The sequence below is a fragment of the Electrona antarctica genome (genome assembly GCF_951216825.1).
Source record: "Electrona antarctica genome assembly, chromosome: 14".
Classification (NCBI taxonomy): Eukaryota; Metazoa; Chordata; class Actinopteri; order Myctophiformes; family Myctophidae; genus Electrona; species Electrona antarctica.
Genome location: NC_136795.1, coordinates 43586680 through 43612171, shown reverse-complemented (window position 1 = coordinate 43612171; position 25492 = coordinate 43586680). Strand labels below are relative to the sequence as shown.

At 43.1% G+C, this 25492-nt stretch overlaps 2 protein-coding genes and 1 long non-coding RNA gene across 3 annotated transcripts in view; 1 reads left to right on the top strand and 2 right to left on the bottom strand.

Annotated features, from left to right (window-relative positions):
- The window catches only part of ern1 (endoplasmic reticulum to nucleus signaling 1), a 44832-nt gene extending 40227 nt beyond the window's left edge, over positions 1-4605 (bottom strand). The window contains exon 1 of the mRNA XM_079519590.1: positions 4245-4605. Coding sequence (XP_079375716.1) covers positions 4245-4331 — 87 coding nt within the window. The 5' untranslated portion in view covers positions 4332-4605. The remainder of the gene's footprint in view (positions 1-4244) is intronic.
- Positions 4606-4977: 372 nt separating this feature from the next.
- LOC306936656 lies at positions 4978-7445 on the top strand. The gene is made up of 7 exons (XR_013791515.1): positions 4978-5248; positions 5356-5474; positions 5684-5754; positions 5971-6087; positions 6297-6370; positions 6604-6667; positions 6854-7445. It is a non-coding gene; the product is annotated as an uncharacterized lncRNA (long non-coding RNA).
- A 2594-nt stretch (positions 7446-10039) lies between these two features.
- The window catches only part of LOC306937213 (testis-expressed protein 2-like), a 50862-nt gene continuing 35409 nt past the window's right edge, over positions 10040-25492 (bottom strand). The window contains exons 15-19 of the mRNA XM_079520879.1: positions 22580-22700; positions 19364-19480; positions 18118-18327; positions 15377-15497; positions 10040-12884 (exon numbers count right to left, since the gene is read on the bottom strand). Coding sequence (XP_079377005.1) covers positions 12723-12884; positions 15377-15497; positions 18118-18327; positions 19364-19480; positions 22580-22700 — 731 coding nt within the window. The 3' untranslated portion in view covers positions 10040-12722. The remainder of the gene's footprint in view (positions 12885-15376; positions 15498-18117; positions 18328-19363; positions 19481-22579; positions 22701-25492) is intronic.

The following is a 25492-nucleotide window of genomic DNA, read 5'->3' as shown; positions in this document are numbered from 1 at the left end:
CACAGTCTGCGACACTGGCGCCTGCTTGCGTCAACAACACTGTGACTGGACACCTGTGGCTGTTCCCGCTGGCCTGCGACCTGACCGGCAGCACCACGACACAACAGAACCTTACTGGAAGAAGGATGACAACAACGTTCTTGTGAAGTCATTGAACCTCTGCCTTGCTTTCGGTTTCACAAGCCAGAAAGAAACGGCCCTCAACATCTGTTAGCGCAAAGTATTTCAAAGTGGGACTACTAGTACAAAAAGAAAATACATTTTGATGGATGTATGGCTGCCCGGTGGGGCATCCCTATCCCATATTGTCAAAAGGTCAAGTTCAAAACAGTTTACTTAATCTTTGAAAATAGTAGATCCACAAACTCACTGCACTCAATGCATCATAACGTTTTGTGTGTTTGGGGGGAGTTTAAAACTAAAAGCCTTTTCATAATGGGGGGGGGGGGGGGTGCAACCGGAACATTTTGGGGAACCTCTGTGTCAGTGGACTGAGTTCGGGGGGGGGAACAGGATCTGGCTGAATACAGTCCAGGTTTGCTGAACATATCTGTGCTGGTTGTTGTGTTGGGGGGGGGGGGGGGGGGGGGGGGTTCTCGTCATTTTATGACCTTATCTCAAAGAAGAGGGACAGAGAGGTACGTACGTAGTTCCCTGTTCCCTGCTACCAGGGGAAAGTGAGACATTGCGTAAGCGAGTTACATAATAGTACAACAGAACGGGGCGAAACCAAATTCTTGGCAGGTTCTTCTCCCGAGCTCCTTTCCCCTCTGAAATGAGGCCAGACCGGGCCGTGGCTTAAAGGGCCAGCGAATATGATGCTGCTCATTTTATCATCACAATGGAAGTAGGCTTGACTAGAATGTCATTGTGCTTAAAAGGGCAAGACCACTTTGGCAAGAGGTTTGTTTGGGTTGTGCGGTTAGTGTTACGTTGTCCAAAGAACCAGTGCACGAGAAAAAAGATTTTCCATTGATTAGAAAATGATCATTTGAAATCTTACATTGACAGTTGTTTCACTGTACAAAGACACTATTTTATCCCATAAACAAGACACAAACAAAGCTGATTCAGACAATATAGAACATCACAAAACCCAATACTTTGTATACAGGCTAAAATAGTGTCGACGAGGAGCATATATGAATGATCAATTTCTAATCAATGGAGTATTGTTTTCCCCCTAAACAACCCATACCTCTACCAAAGTGTTCTTGCCCTGTAAAAAGGCATTATAACTGTCTTAACTCAGCTCACCTGCCGGAACAAAGATGGGGTTATTCTAACCAGAGACCACGTGTGTTTTTGGCTGCATATGGCTGGCCCTTCTGTCAACATGCTGCAGCATTTATGAAGCACATGCACTATAATAACAATGTAATCTCATGTTAGTCCAACCCTAAAGCTGTCGGCTCTACCTCTCATTATGTCAGCGTGAGCAAGATCCAAATGATTATTTTCAGAATTGATGTGTTTATTTTATTGTTGTGTGTATGTGATTCATCCATGTGAATAATTTATAACACATACAATAGAGATGGTAAATGAAAAGCGTTTGCAAGAAATGTGCCCAAAGCATCCCTAAACCAATTATTGTAATACTGTATTTGAGCAATTCTGCTGTTGGTTGTTGCATCAGTCATTTCACCTCTACAAGAAACACATGGTAAAGGAAGGAGTGCAAGTGTTTAATTTCACTCAGAGAGCGTACACAATGAAACGAAAGGGAGCCGTAACACTTTGTACCTGGTGTGTGTGTGTGTGTGACAAAATTGAGCTTAGTGGCCAGTATGTATAAATAAATAGGCTTATTAAGAACACACCACACCCACTCTCCACACCCACAACACCAGAGGGAGTTCAACAAACCATGTGCAACCCAGATTCGGCACAAACAAGGGACTAAATTAATTTCGCTCCTATGCCACCAAAATGTGGAACATCCTACCAACAGTCATGAAGACATGTGAATCCCTTGACTCCTTCAAAACTACTCTCAAAGGGAATCTAGAGACGGCTGCAATTCGAACCTGGCCCCCGTAAAATCTGAATCCCCACCCACCCCTTTTCCCCCTCACTGTATATGTTTCTTTTCCCCTTTTACCTCCTCCGATTTCCTGTTTTGACTATATAGTTGGGTATATTTGTACGTCTCTAAATGTTTTGATGAATTGAAAATGGTGGGCCCTATTTTAAACAAGTGTAATGCTTTATGGTGCCGTCCACTCACAGTTGACAGTTTTTGAATTGAGTTGTACTTGAAATGTAATGTATTTCTGCAAACTGTTAATCAATCAAACAGACTTATTGACCGATAACAAAATATACCGTTTATTTATTTTTTTACCGGCGTATACCTTCTTTTCCCCAAGGTAACCTATAGCTGTGATTAACTTCTTCACATCTCCTGGAAAGTTTACTAACTAATGGCCACGTTCCTCCCAGAGCCATTACACCTCCCCGGTACTCTACAAGCACGAAAACATCCTCTGAACATGCTCAGATGTGTGCAGGCATAAAGTAGCACAGGAACAAACAGAGATCTTATCAAAAAATAGACTTTCTGGTTGGTTGTAACCTTGTGGGTTTGGCTAACCACACATTCAAATGAAAAATAAAAAGTGATGAAAACATTGCACACTGTTCTACCTCCAAGTATGTGACAAATGCAAGCAACATCATGCAGGTCCACAAATCTGAAATAAACCTTTACGATTGGAGTTTCTCATTCTCAGTTTGTCGGTTTCTCATTCTCAGTTTGTCGGTGCTCGACTGAATGCATTCGAACCATCAGACACTGACCATAGGGACACTTTTGAGTTTTGATTGCCTTTATGTCAACCGAGCAGAGATATAAATATAATGGCGCGGCACATTTATACAGCAACAACTCGCCAATATTTGCCATGACGAGACACACGTCGTTGGCCCAACGCGTGTGTGATACTGCATGAGGTTGTTATTCTATGGAGACCCGTGCAGGCATTTGAGCCACCATCCCTGTCAACTACACATTCACCATCACTTTAGTTCAAAGACAGGTCTGTCACGTGTATGCACCACTAGTCCAATGAGCCACATATACAACCTAATCTAGTAGTTCTGTGATAAGATAATGCAAGTACACACAAATGTGCAAGAGCAAAACAGTCTCTCTCTCTCTCTCTCTCTGCGTTCCATCTAAAAGACGAAAGCAAGGTTTATTGCACAAATATCAATCTGCCAACACATGGATGGAATTGGTGACAGACAGGTCCAACTATTTGTATTTGTCATGGCATGATATTAAATTCCGTTGCCGACGTCCTCCTGTGCTGCCTCTTATGGGGCCACATTAAAGCTAGGCACATACTGTCACTGATAAAACGAGGTTCACTGTGGGCATCTAAAATTGCTATGCTGCTGATAGTAGCCTACCAGCTTGGATTTAATCATCTGTTGCAGCCCCTGTGTAAACTCCAGGGATCATCAAATGCATGCTATAACCATCCATGCTGGCTGGAATACCAGCAACCCTCCTGAATAACTTGATAAAAGAACACATCTATCTATCTGCCTGTCTCTCTTGTTGCCTGCCTAGCTCTGGTCCATAGCTCTAATGCGTTGCGACGCATTAGAGCCATGGACCAGAGCTACCTCCTGCCCATCCTTGGTCAAGCGTCAAGACTATCGTAGATGTATTTTGTCGAGTCTGAAGTCAGACTCAATTAAATGCATATATGATAGTCTTGATTCAAGGCATACTGTCTGAGTGTCTTTCAATTCAAATGATTTGTATTGGCATGACAAAACATACGTTTACATTGTCAAAGCAAGTGAAAATGGGGAAAGTATATACAGTTGGAGCTAGGTACAACATTGTGTAAACAGAGCTCTCTCTCTCTAGCATCTCGTTTGTGCTCTACAGTTTCCCCCGCAGTAATCCACAGTCAGACAGACGAACCCCAGGGCCAAGCAACTTAAACAGGTAGCCGAAGACCCCCTGAGACCTTTAAAAGTGGGTTTACACAATGGATAATCTGATCTGAGAGCTGCAGATTAGCCTTTATACCACATCTGACTTTAACCACGAGAGTGGCTGCTGCTGCCAGCCTACGTGGTGTGTGTGTGTGTGTGTGTGTGTGTGTGTGTGTGTGTGTGTGTGTGTGTGTGTGTGTGGTACAGACAGAAGATAGCATGATGAAAGAAACCATCGCAGTTATATTCGTATAATTACTGTGTATAGACTCCAGTCTCTCTCTTACCATCCGTGAGGGACCGGTGGTGGCACAGCAAAGCAGAGCCAGGACGCAGCATGCGAGGGCCCGGCTGCTCCGCGTCCTCCACTCCATGGTGTGGACGTCTTAAGCCGGGGTGGGGTGGGAGACAGACCGGTGGCGGTGGAGGGGACGGCTCGGGGGAAGGGTTCGGACGGACGGTTAAAAAAAAAAAAAAAAGCTAACCGTTAGCTACATTAGGAAAAACACCAGCGCAGAGAGAGATACCAATACGAAGCTCTGAAAAATACAAAGGCGTTCATTTTTAGACTTTTCCCCCCTGGTTTGTTTTAGCTCTTTAACGTGTCGTACTGGTAGTCAGATGTTCTTTCTTGTAGTTCTGTTTTTCTTTTCCTTCCTGTAGTGATGAAAAGAAATACTGTCTGTCCGGACTGGGAAGGAGGAGCTCTGGAGGAGGGGTGGGACCGATTTTCGAAGCGCTCGCCCAATCCGAGCGGCGGGCCAGAGCACGTGACCCGTCCCAGCCAACGGGAGTGAAGTACGCGATCCGTACGAGCCAATGGGAGCGAATCGCCGGAATTCCGGCACGAGCCAACGGGAAACGTCTGGAGGCGGTGTCGCCGTAAAGAGCAGATCTACAAGCTATCGACGCGACGCGAAAGCGAGCGTCGATAGCTTGTAGGTCTGTTCTTTTTTCCCAAATGTATAATGGTATAAATACCACTTATAACTTCCGGGGAACATTTTCTTATGGCGCTTCCAGGAGAAAGCAGCATGGGATTCCCCTGACATATGTTAGCCGTAGAAAGAAGATTCATGTTGACATTTGTGTGTTTAAATGTGTTCTGTCCTCGACATTTATTTATGTCGCCAGTGGCGTGGTTTAGGAGGACCGGTGGCGCGTGTTCGTGTGCACTGCAGTTTCATGGACGAACTCTTAACCACGACAGATGATGGAAGAACTGCCGTCCACCACCACCATGTGACTTGTCAAGCTAACGCGGTTAGCATCATGCTAACACGACCAGGTGGTGTGTAGCCGTCAGCTTTCCCTTAACTGGCTTAGCATAACCGTTTAAAATGTAACATTATTGCATATGTATGTAACTTTTGTAAATGTGACTGTCTTGTTTTTCAGGTTAAGACAGCTGTGTGCCCTCGGGGCAGAGTGGCTCTTTCAAGACAAGCCAGGCCTCTGACTGCAACCATGTGCTTCTGCGGATGGATGGAGGGCCCTCTGGTGTCTTCTACCTTCATGTATGTGTGCAAGAAGAAAGTGCTTGTTGAAATGTTAATATCCATAGTTTTGGAGTTTGAATGAATGATGATACAAGCGCGTTAGACTTAATAAAACATGATGTCAACTTTTCCAAACTGACGTGAGAACCTATAACTATCAGAGCCTGTTGATAGGGATGTTTTGGCAACTGAACTATTAGTGAAACATATTTTGTATTCTCCCTCAGGTGTATTTGGAGATGGTGATGCTGCTGGTGCCATACAGTGCCGTGTGTCAGCTGTACGGAAGGATATTCACGTATGTGTAGTAACTACCGTTTGTATATGAAGTGGTTGAAATGTCACTGTAGTTTCTGGTTTTTGAATGATGATACTTGTGCGTTAGACTTCTGATAAAACATGAGGTCAACTTTTCCAAACTGACGTGAGAACCTATAACTATAAGAGCATGTTGTTGAAAGGGATGTTTTGGCAACTGAACTATTAGTGAAACATTTTTTGTATTCCCCCTCAGGTGTATTTGGAGATGCCCTCAAGGCAGAGTGGCTGTTTCAAGACAAACCAGGCCTCTGACTGCAACCATGTGCTTCTGTGGATGGATGGAGGGCCCTCTGGTGTCTTCTACCTTCATGTATGTGTGGAAGAAGAAAGTGCTTGCTGAAATGTTAATATCCATAGTTTTGGGGTTTGAATGAATGATGATACAAGCGCGTTAGACTGAATAAATCATGATGTCAACTTTTCCAAACTGACGTGAGAACCTATAACTATAAGAGCCTGTTGAAAGGGATGTTTTGGCAACTGAACTATTATTGAAACATTTTTTGTATTCCCCCTCAGGTGTATTTGGAGATGGTGATGCTGCTGGTGCCATACAGTGCCGTCGTGTGTCAGCTGTACGGAAGGATATTCACGTATGTGTAGTAACTAAGTTTTGTATATGAAGTGGTTGAAATGTCACTGTAGTTTGTGGTTTTTGAATGATGATACTTGTGCGTTAGACTTCTGATAAAACATGAGGTCAACTTTTCTAAACTGACGAGAACCTATAAATGTAAGTTGCAGTATGTTTATTATTGAAAGATGTTTTGGTACCTGAACTATTGGCAAAACGTTTGTATTTTTGTTTCCCTTAATTCCCCCTCAGGAGATGGTGGTTATGTTTGTGCCATGCTTGGGACTGTCTGTGCAGCTGTACGGAAGCTATGCATGTATGTATGTGTGCATTAACATTTATAAACGTGTTGACATTTTTTGAATGATGTTACTAAGCGTTAGACTTCTGATAAATAATGAAGTCAACTTTTCCAAACTGACATGAGAACCTGTCTGTTATACTTTGATAAGAGTTTGTTTGTAGTTTAACTATAATTAAATAATTTGATGTTTTCCATCAGGGGTCGGGAGCTTGGACCAGCATGTAGAAGACAGACGTGGCCTGTGTGAAGTTGATGGAGAACGCAGTTTGAAAGTCCCTATCCAGTGCAAATTGTGCTTTATAGAGACCAGTGGTTCCCAAGGGGGTTCTGGGTAGTCTCCAGCTGATTTATAGATGGTTAGGATTACCAAGTGAACTATTAGGCTGTTTGCAGGTCTGTAACTCGGGTGTATAATTCAATTTCTAACACTCTTCACGAGTCCCATGGCCTTTTGATAACACCTTGAAATGAATAAGTTGAGCTTAAGTTAGGCTCAAGCTCTTCTGACTTTGTCATCTTCCTTGATATTCCATAACATGAGATCTGCTATAGAGCAAATTAATGTCACACAAGAAAATTGGCCATTTGATGGGGCCATTTACCGCCCTAGTGAATTTGTGAAATGTTAGGGGGAAATGGGGCATTAAAAGTTAAGAACCACAGTTATGAGTGATATTGTTGCAGCCAATATGAGTGCAGCTTACTGTTCAGGAGTTGTTTTTGAAGCCTATATTTCCCATGGATGTGAAATTATTTTAAACCATGACTGAAATAAATCTTGACAATCTTATTCTCTTGTGTGTTCTTTAATCTGTTCACAGGTTTTTGTAATGCAATGAATTGTTTGAAGCACTGTCACAACCAGAATAGCCTTTCCCATGGCTACCTAAGGTTAAGCCAGTGCGAGAGCATGCATGGATTGTTATAACTGGGGTTTCTTGGCACTTCCCCCCAAGTCTCTCTTTTAAATGCAATTCACAAAATGTGTATCTAGTGTAAAGATTTGATTTTGCACCCATCGGCTTACTGGCAAAGTCGTTTTAAAAACCATTAAAACGGGGAAAGAATGTCTGCTATTGAGGGGGTGGGTGGGAAGTATTTTCTAGGAATCTTACAACATTTTCAGTTGGGTCTCTGCAGGCAAATCTCTATAGGCCTATATATAAACATTTTACAGGTCCTCGATATGAAAACGTTTGAGAACTTATCTACAAGCCATTTGTCGAATCAGCCGTGGGTCTTAAAAGGCTTTTTTCAGACATTCAGGTGGGTTTGCATCTTGACCACACTAACCCTGGCAATTGTATTTGTGTATGTCACTTGGTCAGAACTTGTAGAATGGCTGTTTTTGCTTCCTTATAAGGCATAAGTGGTTAAAAGGCCCTGAGTGAACACTCATGCACATGTCATTGTTTACTCTTACTAGTCTAGCTGATTACACATCCAGTAGTCAGGTTGAAGCTGGGTGGCACAATGCTGACAATCAGAAAAACAATAAAAAATAATTGAGTTGCAGTAGATTTGCTTTATCGGTGCAACAAAATAAACAGGAGAGAGGGAAATGTCATTAAGTTTGTGCATGAGGCACACATCCCTGAGAAGAGTCATAATCAACAATAGAACATGCATTTGTGGCCTGCGAGAGTGAATAATTCAGTGTTTTCACAACTGTTAACTGACCCTGCATTTAAATGTCATGAGAATGGTCTTAAAATCTAAGAAATTACTCGGAATATATCATAAATGGCATTCTTATGAGACTGAATGAAGTCAAACCAAAATAAGTTTTACTCATATGTAGGCTTACCTGACTACACAAGACAACAATAAAGTTGAACTTGAACTGACAGCCTGGTTCATACTTAATTGTCTCACATTTTCCTGTAGCCTATTAGTTCTCTTATGTTCAGTATCCCCATTCCAGTGAACACAAGAAGCCAGTGCTGGGGCGCCCGCTGGCCTAGTGGTCCAGGCGCATGCCACATATAGGCTTTGGCCTGACAGCGTGTTGCGTGTTCGAGTCCCGTTCATGACGACCTTTGCTGCATGTCTCTCCCCTTCTCTTTCTCCCTCTTGCCTTCTATCTTCACTTGATACTATCAATAAAGGCAAACAAATCTTTAAAAAAAAAGAAGCCAGTGCTTAATGTTTTCAAGCAAAAGTTTATTTTTTATTATTGATCCACAACGATCAGAACCATGACATTCTGTGACATCACTGACCACAACAGCAATGTGTAATTGCACCACTGTGCAAATAAACTACACCACACAACTCGTGAAAACCCAAGGACTTATCAGACACACACTGATGGCACAAATAACTTTTAACAAGTTTTCTGTATCCCCCAAACCGATGTAGTTAACTTATTTGATGGCCCACTACTATGGAGGAATGTTATTATTTTAAAGGCACTTTCTGCCTCATACACTTTGCCAATAAAGGCGATAGTTCTGAACATAAAACAAATATAAACACATCTGTAAAAGCAAGAGAGTACAATACCATGGCAAAAATTACATATTTGCTGTCATTTGAGTTCATTTATATAGTGTTTCTTACATTACAGAATAAAGAAAATCAGCAAATAAAGAGAGAAAGCATCAATCAGCTGAATGTATCCTGACAACATATTAAGCAATAAGCACTATGGCTAGTATCCCATTTGTGATTTGCTGAAATTAACAATGGAGGTGTGGCTGGGAGGTCTCCCCTTTCCTTTTCACCAGTATCAGATACATGGCGTGGATGTCATCTCCTGTTTCACCCCTCCTTCAAATCAACCCACACAATCTCATCTCAGGTAGCCAGGCGATCCGAGATTTCCACCTATACTGTTGATATGTATAAAATTAAATGTATGGGCAACAATAGCTGAGGAAAAACAGTGCTTAACAAACTGCTTTGAAAACCAATTGTGATTGTGTCCCAATGTAAAGGCTTTGCATTGTATAATATTATTCATTATTTAATTCATATAGGTGACAGATCTCTGTCTTGTCTGGCTAGTTGACACTAGATATTCATCTCCTTGCAGTTGTCCTCCGCCTCTCCAGCTCTGGTCAACCAATAAGCCACATGTGACATGTCAGTAAATCCAGTCAGCCCCACGCGTTGAGTCATCAACCTATTGCTTTATTATACCAGTGACTCCCAACCTTTTGTGGATCTCGAAAGCGTTCACCAACATGTGTTCATTGTCAGAGCATATTTTAATCAATTGATTGTGTTTTGCGGCTTGGATCAACGGAACTAATGTAGGCCTAACTTTAATTTGCTATATCTTTTTATCGTTTTAAAGAAAAATGTTGGCTCTCATTTTGTTTTTTTTACATTATTTTGTTTGATATTTATATTTGTGTGTCCCAAATATTTGGAGTCCCCGTCATGCCCACAGGCTGGGAATTACTGGCGTAATACAGTATATGTCACCGCTGATGACACAAACAAAGGGTTGGTTACTCATTTCCATAAGCCTCATAGGACATACAGTATGCTGTATGTCACACATAACTGGGCAAATCGTTTGGCAATTTAAACAAAAACGGAACTCTCTGTGGTGAGTAGCCTATTATTACATTGAAAAAAGAACTTCAAAAGAATGGCTTATTTGTTTGTATGTGAGCACAAATGTTGATAAGAAACCGATTACTTCACAATGAAAACAGTGTTTTCTTTTTTTAAATATACATTCATCTTTGTACCTTGAACATTTGAGCATGGCAAAACCTCTAGAGCTGATGTGAGTCCCCAAGCTTTCAGCTTGAATGCCTAATGCAGTGGTTCTCTAACGTTTCAATCTCAAGAACCCCTCCGTAACTCTTGAGTGTACGAAATGGAACAGTTCCATCTGGTTCCATTTTGTACACTGTCAAGAGTTACATATACCTGTAAATGGTTCATTTGGAACCCTGATGGTCCCTGCGCCCCACTTTGAGAACCACTGGCCTAATGTATGCTTCACCGTGTTCTGCGCTGTTTTCAGTACAAATCAGGTTTAAGTACTTGTTTGCCTATCTCCAGTAGTCCAGAACAGAGTGCATTGTGGGGTAGGACGTCACCATTGGTACTACACACAGAAAATAATGGTCCTCGGGTGGTTCTTTAAAAGGCTATATGGTTCCACAAAGAACCATCACACACTAAAGAACCGCTTTACTTAGTGAATGGATCTTTATAGTCCTCATGTGGTCCTCGAGAACCTTTGGGCTCTTTGAGGAACCAGAAATGGTTCTTTGAGGCAGCTGTATATCCACGGGACCACGTATACCTTATCATCCCAATTGTGGGCGTGTCTTAATAGGCAAACATTCACCCAAAATGTTGTGAGCTTTTAGCTTGGCTATAGATTTGGTGTAGACTGTCTGTAGAGGGGGAAAAGGGACACAGTATGGTATTTTAAAATGGTTATTTGAAGGACCGTCTTTCTTTCTCGAACAAAATAAATGGTCCTATGTAATAGCATCACTCTGAAGAACCAGTTTTGGTTCCAAGTTGGCACCTTTATTGTTCTGTGTGTATGACGGACACAGTGGCATTGGATCTGTTTTGCATATAAGTGCCAGGCAGACGGCACAGGCAGCGACGTGGATGGATGGGGGGGTGGGAGGGACACCATTCTTCTGGACATCCCACCAGGCGTGCATTAGATGCAAGAGCATTATGGCAAAAAAATAATAATAATACATATCCAAAACATACAGTTTATTTCTGCCTCAAAACATTCGCTTTCATTCGAACACACACACACACACGTATTCTCCCTCGACGGCCACATCCGTTTTTCATTCTGCTTTAATTCCAGCTCGATTTGCAACCTAACAAAAGTGTATTTTATACAATACGAGCTCTTTTCGACTATGAAATGCTAACCCAGAACCTTCCGTTTACTTGAAACTCAGGTGGTGCAGTGGCAAAGTGTCTGGAGATTGTGGGTTCGAATCCAACATGGTGCAAAAGGCTTTGTAGAATGCCTATACAAACACAATTGGCCCGTTTTCAGGGGAGGGAAACCGGGCGTGATGGGGTGGCACCTGTCAGTTCGAGAGAAGTAAGACGAAGGCTCTACGACCTACCAGTGGGGGGCTCCTCACTAGCGGCAGGTAGGATACAACACACAAATGTGCGTGGCGAGGAATCCATTCGCATAATGACTAAATTGGGGATAAAAAGGGGTAGAAAGCAAACAAAATAAAATCTTCTATTTTCCACATATTTGGGGAACTTTTAAGTTCCGGGTCCTGGCTTCCCAGAAGTACCACCTCCTCCTGAGCTAGGCCCCAACTAGGTTCTGAGAGAACCTCATCTGAAACCCAGCCGTAGCCTATGTATGGAAACAAACCCAAAATCGCGCACACAAAACCGGGAAAACTCTTCCATGACAGTGATTATAATTATAATAGCCTCCTGTCTCAATAACTAAATAAAATTATCCCGCCAGTCCCCTTGTGGTGAAATCGTGTGTATGGGTAAATTATGCCACTGCTATGAAACGATTGACACAGTACGGCACAGTCCGGTTCGCTTTAGCTCTTCTAGTCGAAAAGAGTCACATGAAGATGTTTGGTGTAGCTGTACATCACAGGTATTATGGGTCTTCTGTTTGGAGCTGGAGTGCAATTTGTATTGATGCACGTGACTGAAAACACACTCGTGATTGATTCGTTGATAACACATTCTCAACCCGTCCCCTGTCACCTCAATATCTCCCCATCGCTCAAATACAAACAATCTTTGTCTCATTTTCAATGACGAGATGACCAGTAAATGCAATAATGACAAACTTACCATCCTCCTCCATTCACTTGTTTTTTCTTTTGTGGTCACAAATGATCATGACATTATCATCATCTCCCACCGCGTGTTATGAGTGACAAGTCTCGTCTCTTCCCGGGTGGCCATAAACCCACGCAGCTAGTGTGGGGGTGGGGTGTAGATACCACAGCCAGGGGGCAGTCAGGAAGATAGACAGCCAGCCCCACCCAACGCTGAACTCGAGGTGGGGGGGGGGGTGTGTATGTCACGTTGCCACGGCATGGCACGTCACAAATCAGCAGTCTGTCTCTCTTCACATGTCGGAGACGTCGTCCGACTGCGACGTCTCTGAGTCCTTCACGGTGTCGGCCGTTGTCGTCGTCACGGTAGCCAAGTTGTCGTTTGAACGCGTGTCCATGGCAGAGTGCATGATGGGTAGCCAGATGTCATCCATGTTTGGCATCACGAATATTTTCTGGCGGAGAAGAGATGGGAATACAGCAATACGAGGAGAGATTGTTTTGGTTCATGCCTTTTGAAATGTGTCACTGTGCAAATCACTGTGTTCATTACATAACACAGTGATTTGCAACGGTATTATTTGAATTACATGAATTAGAGATTATACCCCAATCTACACTGTACAATCATCTGTGTTAATTTAACTCTGAGAGAGGACAAATGGGTCCATTTGGTCCATCCGTACACTGTCAAGGGTTGCAGACCGCACAGGTCCCGTAAGTCAAGAGAATGGATCCGTAAGGTTCAGAGAGACTACAATTACAATTTAGGCATTTGGCAGACCACAGTGACTTAGCCTACCGTTAGCAGGGTAAACACCTACATCAATGTTGCAGAGAGACAGTGTAGACTACAGACCCACAAGTGTCCGCTTCGACCCCTTTTGTAACCTGACTCCGCCAGATGGGGCAGCAGAGAGTACACTGGGTTCCCCCCTCCTGGCCAATCAGCAGCAGCTAGAGGCGGGATAGCTGCTGCTGATTGGCCAGGCCGTTTTGTGGCTGGGCATCAAGTCTGCCTGAGAGTTCCCAGATGGGAGCAGGAGGGGGAAACCCAGTGTACTCTCTGCTGCCCCATCTGGCGGAGTCAGGTTACCCCTTTTGGTCCCCGGACCCAAAGTTGAGAGACAGTGACATAACACACGAGTAAAGTAAGTAAAGGGCAGAAAAATGGCCACTGATGAATGGCCTCTGAATTTGCTCTGATAAACAACAGTACACACACACCATCAGATATACAGCCATGTGATTATATTTATATAAATTACAGATCTGGAGAGCAAAACACTGGAGTAGTGCTTGTCCTTAGTCATTCATTGTTATATCTGGTAAACCACCGAGGTTTCTATTCACGGCCTAAACTATGTCTGAGCTTGGTATTTGCGGGGGGGAAGCCTAGAAGTATTGACGGCGAACACAGAAACATGGCAGCACTGTACTTTACTGGAGTTCGGGGTGGATAATAATACGTTTTCACAGGAGGTAGAAGGCATGCAGGGATGAAGCGGCTTCTAGCAGAAAGCTGACAGTAGCCTTAACAGGTGTGCCTCGGGGCAGCTTTCTAGTGACAGCCATATCATTAGTGTAGCGAGGCCGTTTATGAAGCGTGGGATAGTAGCCACGGGCCAGCCTTATCTGAAGAAGGCAGACATAAATTCATCCTCTTTTACGACCCTTGTTGTCATTGCCAAATATTTGGAAGGACATTGTTGTTCTCCTGCAGAGCGTTCTCTTCAACCCATACGTTGGAGCAGTGGCTCCAAGACGTTTTAGCTCATGACCCAAAATAAATGAGACGTTTGTCTGGGACCCAAACTAGTGAAAATAGCAGATGTATACAAGCTCATAACGGGTTGTGCTATTTTCACTACTTCTTAAACTTCATTCATTCATTCGTTCGTTCGTTCGTTCGTTCGTTCGTTCGTTCGTTCGTTCATTCATTCATTCATTCGTTCATTCGTTTAATGATTTCATTTATTCTTATTTTATTGTATTTGCTGTCAGCCAGAAACATCGGAACGGTATGTCCGCCTATGTTTTTTCTTTCAAAAGTAGCAGATCTCCAAGCTTAATGAAACAGTTGAGCTTGTGTATTTGCTATTGTTGATGCTTTTGAATTTGGATGCTGAAAAAAGTAAGGGTTTTGTGTGTTTTCCAGACGATATCCTGCACCACCAGAGTGTTATAGTGTTCACAGAATAGCCGACGCAGAGCAGACCAGATCAGATCGCTGTGTCAACTTCCCGTGTTTGATTTCCTGAAGTGTCCGAGTGAAGTTTCAGCATGCACACAATTTCCTCTTTTTACTCACACTCTGTCACACTCATACAAATAAACACTGTTGTGTTCACACGGTTCAACACACACACACATGCACAGGAAACGTGGTACACTACACAAGTACACACGCACACACACGCACACGCACACACACACACACTCACACACACAACCGATATTATTAGAGCTACGGGGAAAGATGCAGTGGAGGTTCCCAAAGTGGGGTCCAGGGGTCATTGAGGGAGTTCCAGGGGGTCCCCACCTAAATGATAGTTAGGAACCAAATGGACCCTTATGGGTCTGTAACTCAGAGTGTACAGATGGAATGGTTCCATTTCTACCCTCTCAGAGTTAAATTAACATGGATTTTATGATGAAATAAACTTGCTCTGAAAATGTGCATGGCTTAAGTGGTCAGATGGGTGGACCGTGAAAACGATTTCCAAGTAGGCCCTGATCCAGAAGAAAATGGGAACCTCTGGTTCTGGCCACTCAAATACATATCAACTTGGAATTTGCTAAACAAAATCACACACGTTGACAGTTGCTGCCACAAAACTATATTGTTACGTTATCCTTGCACATTTATAAGTGGCTATATGGAAACCCTGGAGCTGTATCTGTGGGTATTGAGGATAGTAAGTGTCTCAGTATCATTGCATCTTACCTGGAACTCCTGGTCCAGTTTCTTCTCAATCCAGTCGGTCACATGGGCTATAGTGACCTCTCTCTCTCCTAGCTTGGGTCGTGCTTTTAGCTCCAGGTGAGGGGGGCTCCGGAAACCATACCTGAGAGAGAGAGACAGAGAGAGACACAGAGAGAGAGAGAGAGAGAGAGAGAGAGAGAGAGAGAGAGAAACCATTAATCACTGAACCACTTTTATTTTATGTATAAAGAAACCGTACCTGAGAGCAACCAGACACAGACAGACAGACAGACACAGACTGATTGATTGATTGATTGATTGATTGATTGATTGATTGATTGATCATTGATTGATTGAACAGTTTGCAGAATTACATAGTACATTTCAAGTACACCTCAATACAAAAAAAGTGTTAACTGTGAGTGGACGACACCATAAAGCATTATACTTGTTTACAATAGGGCCCACCATTTTTCAATTCATTTTCAATTCATCAAGATTCAAGACAGACATAATTGGCAGATGTGTGGTCCATAAATATGAACTGCATTATAATGAATTGACAAGACACTGCATTTAATTGTCCTACTTCTTAGTAGTAGTACGCAGCGGCTGCTTTGCAATCACACCATAGCTTCGCTCACACACCTAATATAAATTGATTGAACATTCCATCTACACTTTGACACTATAGTATACCTGTAGTTGTGCCGTGGATGGTCTAGTTTTTAGACTGCACCACTGCACCCTCTGCTGGTCATATACAGGCATGAAAGAAGGAAGGGTAAGAAGTTCTAAGGACTAAGAATCAGCTTTATTGTCAAAAAAGTGGGTGAAATAAGTTTCTGTGCGTAGTTCCGTGATATTTTTTCCAAGAAAAAACAAATTAAAGAAGACAGGGGGAGGGCTAAGGAGATCAAGGCAGGAAAATAAATGAAAGTTTGAGCGCTTTGTGGCAAAAGCTTGTAAACATCTAAGACCACACAGAAGAAAACCTGCACCTTTTTGGTAAAAGCGCTCAAACTTTCATGGTGGGAACTAGCACAAAAACAACCCACTTTGTACCTGTAAAACTGTGATGTGTGTGAAAATAAAGCTTCGACCTACTTATTTCATGCCTGCAGAGGGTGCAGTGGTGCTAGTCTTAAAACTAGACTAGCCGCAAACATGACCAATTATATACTTGAATGTTCAATTGTTACTGTAATCTCAGTGGCGGAAAGTAACTCTTGATCAGTACAATTTTGACATTACTGGAGTCTTTCCAATTTCCAACACTTTTACTTCTACTCTACAATTATTTGAAAACTTTAGTTAGCCTACTAGTTTACTAGTGTGAAGGTTTTGATCATGCTTACAAAACATGCATTAACCACTTCAGCCCTTAGTTATTTGCAAATAGCTGAACTTCAAGGTTGTAGATCTGTTATGTTCAAAAGATATTTATAAATGGGACATTCTGCATAGTGACTACTAGTGGTATACTTTAGGTATGTTGATGCCAATATTATTATACTTTTACGTTACTTTTTAATACATTTTGAATAGGCCTATCAGACCTTTACGTACAGTACGTATTTCTTTACGTTAATTAATCTAATCCTGTTCAGTAGGTATAGGTATGTATACCCAAGAGGAAAATAGCAAGAGGCACGAACTTGACTTTACTTCCCGTATCTGCGTGAAGGGGCCGGACACATTATTAGGAATTAGAATGTTGGAGTCTATTCATTTCCAATGGGAGAGTGAATGTGAACACAGCTTATGAACCATTCCTTAGCTCCATGGTCATGGAACTAAATACTGGACCCAATCATCACAAGGCACACAATATTTCCAAGATATTCATAATATCTTTTAGCGAGACAAATCAGGAGGAAATATACTTTGTTATCGACCTTTCTTTATCCCAGCAACAAACTCGCAAGATTTGAGAGGAGTCCGGAAGCCTCTCTCTGTCCATCTGCAATTTGACGGATGACACATAGGGGGCTCTGGCCCCATATTTAAGATGAGAATATGTGAATATGTGCATATTATAACATGAAATGAATGGACATATAAATTAAAGGTGAAATAAAATGTGTGTTCCAATGCTTAATAATATAATTGTCCATAACTGGCATAGACTCTTGGTTGATGGGGGCTGATTTGGGAAATGGAATCATGACATTTGCCATATAATGCTCGCAATGCTCATCCACATGACGTTGTCAGTGTTGTTGTCAGCCTGGGAGAGGGGAGGGGGACGGTGGTGGGGAGGTCGTGGGAGGAGCAAACCATGCCTACTTCTGGCCTACTTGTAGGATTTGAAGTCCAGTGCGCCTCTAGTGGCTCCAATGAAGTTCGACCATCTTTGGTACACTACAAGTACCATATCCTGTCAGTAGGTAGAACTACAAGCACCATATCCTGTCCAGTAGGTAGAACTACAAGTACCATATCCTGTCCAGTAGGTAGGTAGAACTACAAGTACCATATCCTGTCAGTATAAACTACAAGTACCATATCCTGTTCAGTAGGTAGAACTACAAGTACCATATCATGTCAGTAGGTAGAACTACAAGTACCATATCATGTCAGTAGGTAGAACTACAAGTACCATATCATGTCAGTAGGAAGAACTACAAGTACCATATCCTGTTCAGTAGGTAGAACTACAAGTACCATATCCTGTCAGTAGGTAGAACTAAAGTACCATATCCTGTCAGTAGGTAGAACTACAAGTACCATATCCTGTCAGTAGGTAGAACTACAAGTACCATATCCTGTCAGTAGGCGGAGGCGGGATGTTGACGGCCAGCGTCCCGCGGAACTCCTGCACCTCCACGGTGAGCACCAGGGCCGTGTTGGACACCTCCTCCATCTTCTTCTTGATGAACTCCGTCTCCGTGGCCTTCTGGAAGTACTTGGACTTGGCTATCTTGTCCACGAAGCGCATCATCTTGCTGGGCCTGTGGCCTCCCACGTAGCTGGAAGGATATCAGAGGGACCGGTAAAAAGAAGGAAAAAAAAAAGGAGGAGGAAGAGGAGGAGAGTGAGTCAGATTTCATCACTTATTCATCATTATTACAGGATCTTTTCATGGTGCTCGCCTCGGCGTCCCACCGCGGAGAGGAGAGGAGATCGAGGAGGGTGAGTGCAGCAACATTATGTCAGCACAGCGCTTTCCAAGTGAGTGGGCTTATGTTTCTCTTTCAGCAGGTATGATACATAGCGGGGACAGCAGGAGATGGGTACAGTCACTGGGTTTCAGCAGGGAGGGACAGGTGGAGATGATGGCGGGTACAGCAGCACTAACGTCATTGTGTCTCAGTACTAGTCTAGAGCCTGCCAGGTTTTGTATTACACCTGTCCATGATTCTACAAATGTCTTCTAAATCCTGACAGTTTTCTGAAAAACCCATGTTTCTATGTCAGTCGTTCTCAAACATTTTCATGTCAAGGACCCCCAAAAATATGTATGTAATTGGCCGCCGACCCCCATCTGAAAATATGTGCCCCACCCCCCACCCCCAGAAGCAAAGATTTGAGTTAAAAACGTTCGCTCTGAAAGAATATATATTAAAATATGTGCGCCACATTTCACGATTTTTCAAAAATAGCGTATCGTAGCGCGGCACTCTATGAGCTTGTAGATCTGCTATTTTTCAATAGCACCAAAAGGGGTTCCCGCCCAAAATGGGTTAATAAACGGTCCTAGACCGTTGATTACTGGTCTTGCTTGCATTAGCCAGACAACTATTCCACACTCGCTGAATGTGATATCCACTTCATCCAGATCCAGAACATTGTGCTCCAGACTGTATGACGGAAGCATTTGAACATGTAGGTGGTTTATAGCGCTTGTATAGCGGTTGTGGTTCGAGTTGAGGTTTGTGGGGAGACTATAGTTCTGTGAGGTACAAAGGAACGTTGCCGTGGATACACTGATGAGTTAACAGGTATATATTGTATTCATATCATATCCTATGATCATCGTTATCATGAGGACATCTTTTTGCTCACCCCTCGGCTCCCGGCATGACGGGCTTGTCGGTGAGGAGTTCTGGTGGATCCTCTTCGTCAGATGAGCCGGCGCTGGAGGACTCTTCATCACTGTCTGCTAGACAGTAGGTCCGAGGTCTGGGACTGAGACACAATTTAGACAGGTTATAGGCATGTATAGCAGACACTCTTAATCCAGAGCGACTTACATAAGCAAGGACAACACACGGTAATACATCAAATGCATTGAAATAGTTATCTAGGAGATTCTGGGATCATAGGTAAGTAAAGAACCTATCATATCATCAGTCTAACAGTAGAATATCCACACAAACAAATCCATAATCTGTACATTGGAACTATACACACTATATGATGTCAGGTCAACGATGGCTGGCATCTGTTTACACGTTACATAGCATGCTATTTGCATAGGCCTGCAGGGTCATCAAGGCTAGTACACATGCACGCACACGCGCACACACACACGCACACAAACACACACACACACACACACATACACACACACACACACACACAGACACGATGAACACCTTATGCGGTATCATGGCCTTGTATTCTGATTTGGAGTTTGTGACCATAATATCTTTTGAATTGTGTAGTACGTAAGGGCAAAGTTGTTGTTTTGTTTTATTATCGATGTGCATAATGAAATTGTATTTGAACTGTGGTTGCCCTAACCCCAGTCCCCAGTGTCCCTCCGGCAAAAAGATAAAGGTTTGAAATGAATGAATATGATTTATACGGTAAGATGCATTGCTGCTAAACAACAAAAGGAACATAAGCTACAGCGTGGAATACTAAAGGAAGGGATTATGACTCCGGTGTCAACAACGGCATCTGTTATTCCTGCAAACTCACCCAGGAGGAAAAGTCCACAGCAGCATGAAGCAAGCAGCCCCAGAGAGAAGAAGAAGAACATTTATTAAAGGAAGATAGAGAAGGAAGAGCGGAGAGAAATAAAGCAGGGGAACAGAAGGAGACACTTTAGGCCTCGGAATGCAAATTCAACCCACTTAGCATCTGGCTCAGAGCTGCCGAGAAATCGATTATCACCGTAAGCAACAACTCCCACGTTAGACATCTCTCACTGTTACAGCGAGGCTGCAGTACGTTAGTTAGACATCTCACTGTTACAGCGAGGCCGTTAGTTAGACATCTCACTGTTACAGGGAGGCTGCAGTACGTTAGTTAGACATCTCACTGTTACAGGGAGGCTGCAGTACGTTAGTTAGACATCTCACTGTTACAGGGAGGCTGCAGTATGTTAGACATCTCACTGTTACAGGGAGGCTGCAGTATGTTAGACATCTCACTGTTACAGGGAGGCTGCAGTACGTTAGTTAGACATCTCACTGTTACAGCGAGGCTGCAATATGTTAGTTAGACATCTCACTGTTACAGCGAGGCTGCAGTACGTTAGTTAGACATCTCACTGTTACAGGGAGGCTGCAGTACGTTAGTTAGACATCTCTCTGTTACAGCGAGGCTGCAATATGTTAGTTAGACATCTCACTGTTACAGGGAGGCTGCAGTACGTTAGTTAGACATCTCTCTGTTACAGCGAGGCTGCAATATGTTAGTTAGACATCTCACTGTTACAGCGAGGCTGCAGTACGTTAGTTAGACATCTCACTGTTACAGCGAGGCTGCAGTACGTTAGTTAGACATCTCACTGTTACAGTGAGGCTGCAATATGTTAGTTAGACATCTCACTGTTACAGTGAGGCTGCAATATGTTAGTTAGACATCTCACTGTTACAGGGAGGCTGCAGTACGTTAGTTAGACATCTCACTGTTACAACGAGGCTGCAATATGTTAGTTAGACATCTCACTGTTACAACGAGGCTGCAATATGTTAGTTAGACATCTCACTGTTACAACGAGGCTGCAGTATGTTAGTTAGACATCTCTCTGTTACAGCGAGGCTGCAATATGTTAGTTAGACATCTCTCTGTTACAGCGAGGCTGCAATATGTTAGTTAGACATCTCTCTGTTACAGGGAGGCTGCAGTACGTTAGTTAGACATCTCACTGTTACAACGAGGCTGCAATATGTTAGTTAGACATCTCACTGTTACAACGAGGCTGCAATATGTTAGTTAGACATCTCACTGTTACAGGGAGGCTGCAGTACGTTAGTTAGACATCTCACTGTTACAGGGAGGCTGCAGTACGTTAGTTAGACATCTCACTGTTACAGGGAGGCTGCAGTACGTTAGTTAGACATCTCACTGTTACAGCGAGGCTGCAGTACGTTAGTTAGACATCTCACTGTTACAGGGAGGCTGCAGTACGTTAGTTAGACATCTCTCTGTTACAGCGAGGCTGCAATATGTTAGTTAGACATCTCACTGTTACAGGGAGGCTCCAATATGTTAGTTAGACATCTCACTGTTACAACGAGGCTGCAATATGTTAGTTAGACATCTCACTGTTACAACGAGGCTGCAATATGTTAGTTAGACATCTCACTGTTACAACGAGGCTGCAGTACGTTAGTTAGACATCTCACTGTTACAGGGAGGCTAGAGTACGTTAGTTAGACATCTCACTGTTACAGTTCAAGTGTAATGCTTTATGGTGTCGTCCACTCACTGTTAACAGTTTTTGTATTGAGTTGTACTTGAAATGTACTGTAATTCTGCAAACTGTTAATCAATCAATCAATCAATCAATCAAACAGCGAGGCTGCAATACGCTAGACATCTCACTGTTACAGCGAGGCTGCAATACGTTAGTTAGACATCTCACTGTTACAGCGAGGCTGCAGTCGAATGCTGTTTTAATTTAACGTACGTTTACGTTTGTAAGAGTGTACAAATGTATACCCTATCGTGTCTACTTTGTAGACTCTTAGCGTTAATGACTACTTAGAATTTTAGAACGTACTGGAGGAGGAACCTAGTCAAATCCAGGGTGTTAATTTAACTCTTAGAGGATTCCAGAGCACACTGAACAAAGCAGAAAAATGACAGCTCAAACACAGAGGAACAGCAGCATTTAATTAGCCAAGGTGAAGGAAGAGCGCACGAGAAGATTCCAACAGAGTACCACAGACGAATAACAGTCTAAGTCCACACTATTGATCCATAATGTATAAATGATAGATAAGGGGTCAGGACAACGAGGCCTTTTCGTGGAGGGGTCAGAATGAAATTTGGACTTAGACTGTGGTATTTGTTGTTGTGTTGTCGTGATAATGAATCCCTCACCCCTCCTTGCCCTGCTCGCCCGGGCCGTCGCCCTCCTTCCCCAGCCGGGACAGGTTCATCTTGGTCTCCAGGGTCATCAGGAAGGAGCCTTTGTAGGACACGTCGAGGTCAAACCACAGGCCTGATGGGGAGAGAGGGCATTATTGTCACATCACAGTTTTACAGGTTAAACGTGGCCTCGGTCACAGCTCCTTACTCATCTGCGAAGAGAAAAGCCTGGTCACAGGCAGAGAGTGCACATAGCCGGAAATGTCGGGCCAGAACATCCGTCAGATGTGTTTCCCCTGGATACGATATTTGTCGACCAATTAGAATTAACACTTGTTTCATACACGGAGAATGTAAGCAGATTTGTAAAGCGTAAACGTCATTTCCGTGAGCGGTACTTCCGCCAAAATCCTGCTATACTTCCGCCAAATTCAGCAATGCACTCTACAGCGTATAGGTCTTGCCCAGCGTGGGTTAAACGTGGGTGGAATTTTGCCAATGCCTTAGCTGTTGGTTTGGGCATTCCTGCAATCTGCAGGCCTCTCACGACTGATTTATTACAATTTACAATTTAGGCATTTAGCAGACACTCTTAATCCAGAGATTTATGGACATTACAGAGGCTTCACATCCACGCACACACACGCACGTGCACACACACACACACACACACACACACACACACACGCACACGCACACACACGCACACGCACACGCACGCAACTGAATGAACAGTGCTTGAGTGCTGTTTTGGTGAACAACACAATAAGGGGAGTGCCCTGCCTGGCATGGAGCCAATACGACCTATCCCCTGCAGTGAAAGCTGGGAAAGGTCGTCTCTCTCCAGCAGCGTTTGCTTCCTGACTGGCTGCAAGGTGCATTAAAAGAAGGTATGGTCATCTGCGTCACTCTCTGAATGAATCCCACTACAGACCTTCTTCATGCATGCTCGATGAAGGTCTGTAGGGACCAAAACATTGCCCTCAATAAATATATACTGTTGTACCGAGCAGATAATCAGAGTGCTGGCGTATCTTTAATTTGTATTATAGATTATAGACTTTGACGTACGTATGTATTAGAAACGGTCCCTTTCTGCCTAGAAGAGAACGCATCTAATGAAGAGGAACCTTGTGTTGATAACAGCAGTTCCTCTCTCTACAGTGAGAGGGCGCTGGCGTCCACCTCCTGGTTCACGCATGTGACTGAGCCAGCTATAGCCCAGTGAAAGTAGAACTGTAACACCCAGCTGGATATTATCCACATCAGCTGAGACGGCACAATACTGGAAACAATAAAAAGCATTCATCACAAAAAAGAAAGCATATCTCCAAACTGCAAACCAACTGCTGCTTTCTACATCAAAGTGATGCTACTGTATAACCATGCAATCACTGCATCCTTCATCTTTTTACAACATGGCTCTGTGTGTGTGTGTGTGTGTGTGTGTGTGTGTGTGTGTGTGTGTGTGTGTGTGTGTGTGTGTGTGTGTGTGTGTGTGTGTGTGTGTGTGTGTGTGTGTGTGTGTGTGTGTGTGTGTGCGTGCGTGCGCAAGACCGTGAGTGCATGCATGCGTGTGTGTGTGTGCGACACGTGCAAGTGTTTGTGTGTATGCGCGACCACGGCTAATCTTGCAAATCACTGCACTGGCCAAACATTTTTAGGCATGCTGCCACTGCCAGACAGTAGGCCAAGTGACTAAAATCCCAGAATATATTTCACATGACGTTTAATGCTTTTAAGTAATGCTAGGACGGTGCCCCCCAGTCACGGCGTGAAGCCCAGCACCAACGTCACGCCACCCTCCGGGCGCCGGGCTGGCCCGGTTCCCTCCTGACAGTTTTCTGAAAAAAACCTATATTTCTATGTCAGTGGTTCTCAAACTGTTTCATGTCAAGGACCCACAGAATTATATGTAATTGGCTGCGGACCCCCATCTGAAAATATGTTGTTCCAGGGACCACCCCCTCCCGAAGCAAATATTTGAGTTAAAAACATTCCCTCTAAAAATAATATATATTAAAATGATCTAGTGCCACGCTATGAGCTTGTAGATCTGCTATTTTCCAATATAGCAAAAGTATAACATAATGCTTAAAACACTAAAAGGGGTTCCCGTCCTGAATGGGTTAAACCTCTTTCCTGCGTTGTCCCTTTGGCATTCACTGTGACGAACGTCACGGCACGCGTGATGAAGCCCGGCGCATTCCCATAAGAAGCCATATGTCACTCAAGGGCTACCAGAGAAGACTAGAACCGATGCCTTCGCATCAGACGTCAAGGATTCATAAGTCCTGTGCCTCCTCCACAGCTTTTCATTTTAGTTTAGTTTTAGTTTGTTTTTGAATATTATTTTTCAAATTCAGTTACCGGTAGTTTCAATTAGTTTTTTAGAGTGGATTTGCTAGTTTTGGTTGGTTTTTATTATAGTTTTAGCCCTATATCTTGCGCCACCCCTTACCCACTTATCCCTAAACTTATTTGCCATTTTAAAACATTTTAAAATATTACAAATAGCCGATCTACAAGCTAACAACGTGTCGATGCAGATTGGCTAGTTGAACTATTTTTACATGTTTTAAAATAGTAAAAAATGGGATAAGGGGTAAGGGAGCCCTTAGTGTTTAATAGTTTTAGTTTTAGTTTTTTAGGCTTTGGGTTATTTTGTCAGGTGCAGGGTTGAAAGGGAAAGTATTGTTTAATATGAAAACTTAACAAGATATAGCATTTAAAAATGTAATTCAGTTACATATGAACCACCACAAACAACTGTTATAAATAAACATAAAAGACATTTTGTAATTTTCAGTTATTTGAGTTAGCTGTCGTTTCTCCTTTTAATTTGAATGTGTAGCTTTCGTTATTTTTAGTAAGCTATAATAACATTGCCACAGGCACAGGCTATTTCTTTGTATCTGTGTCCCC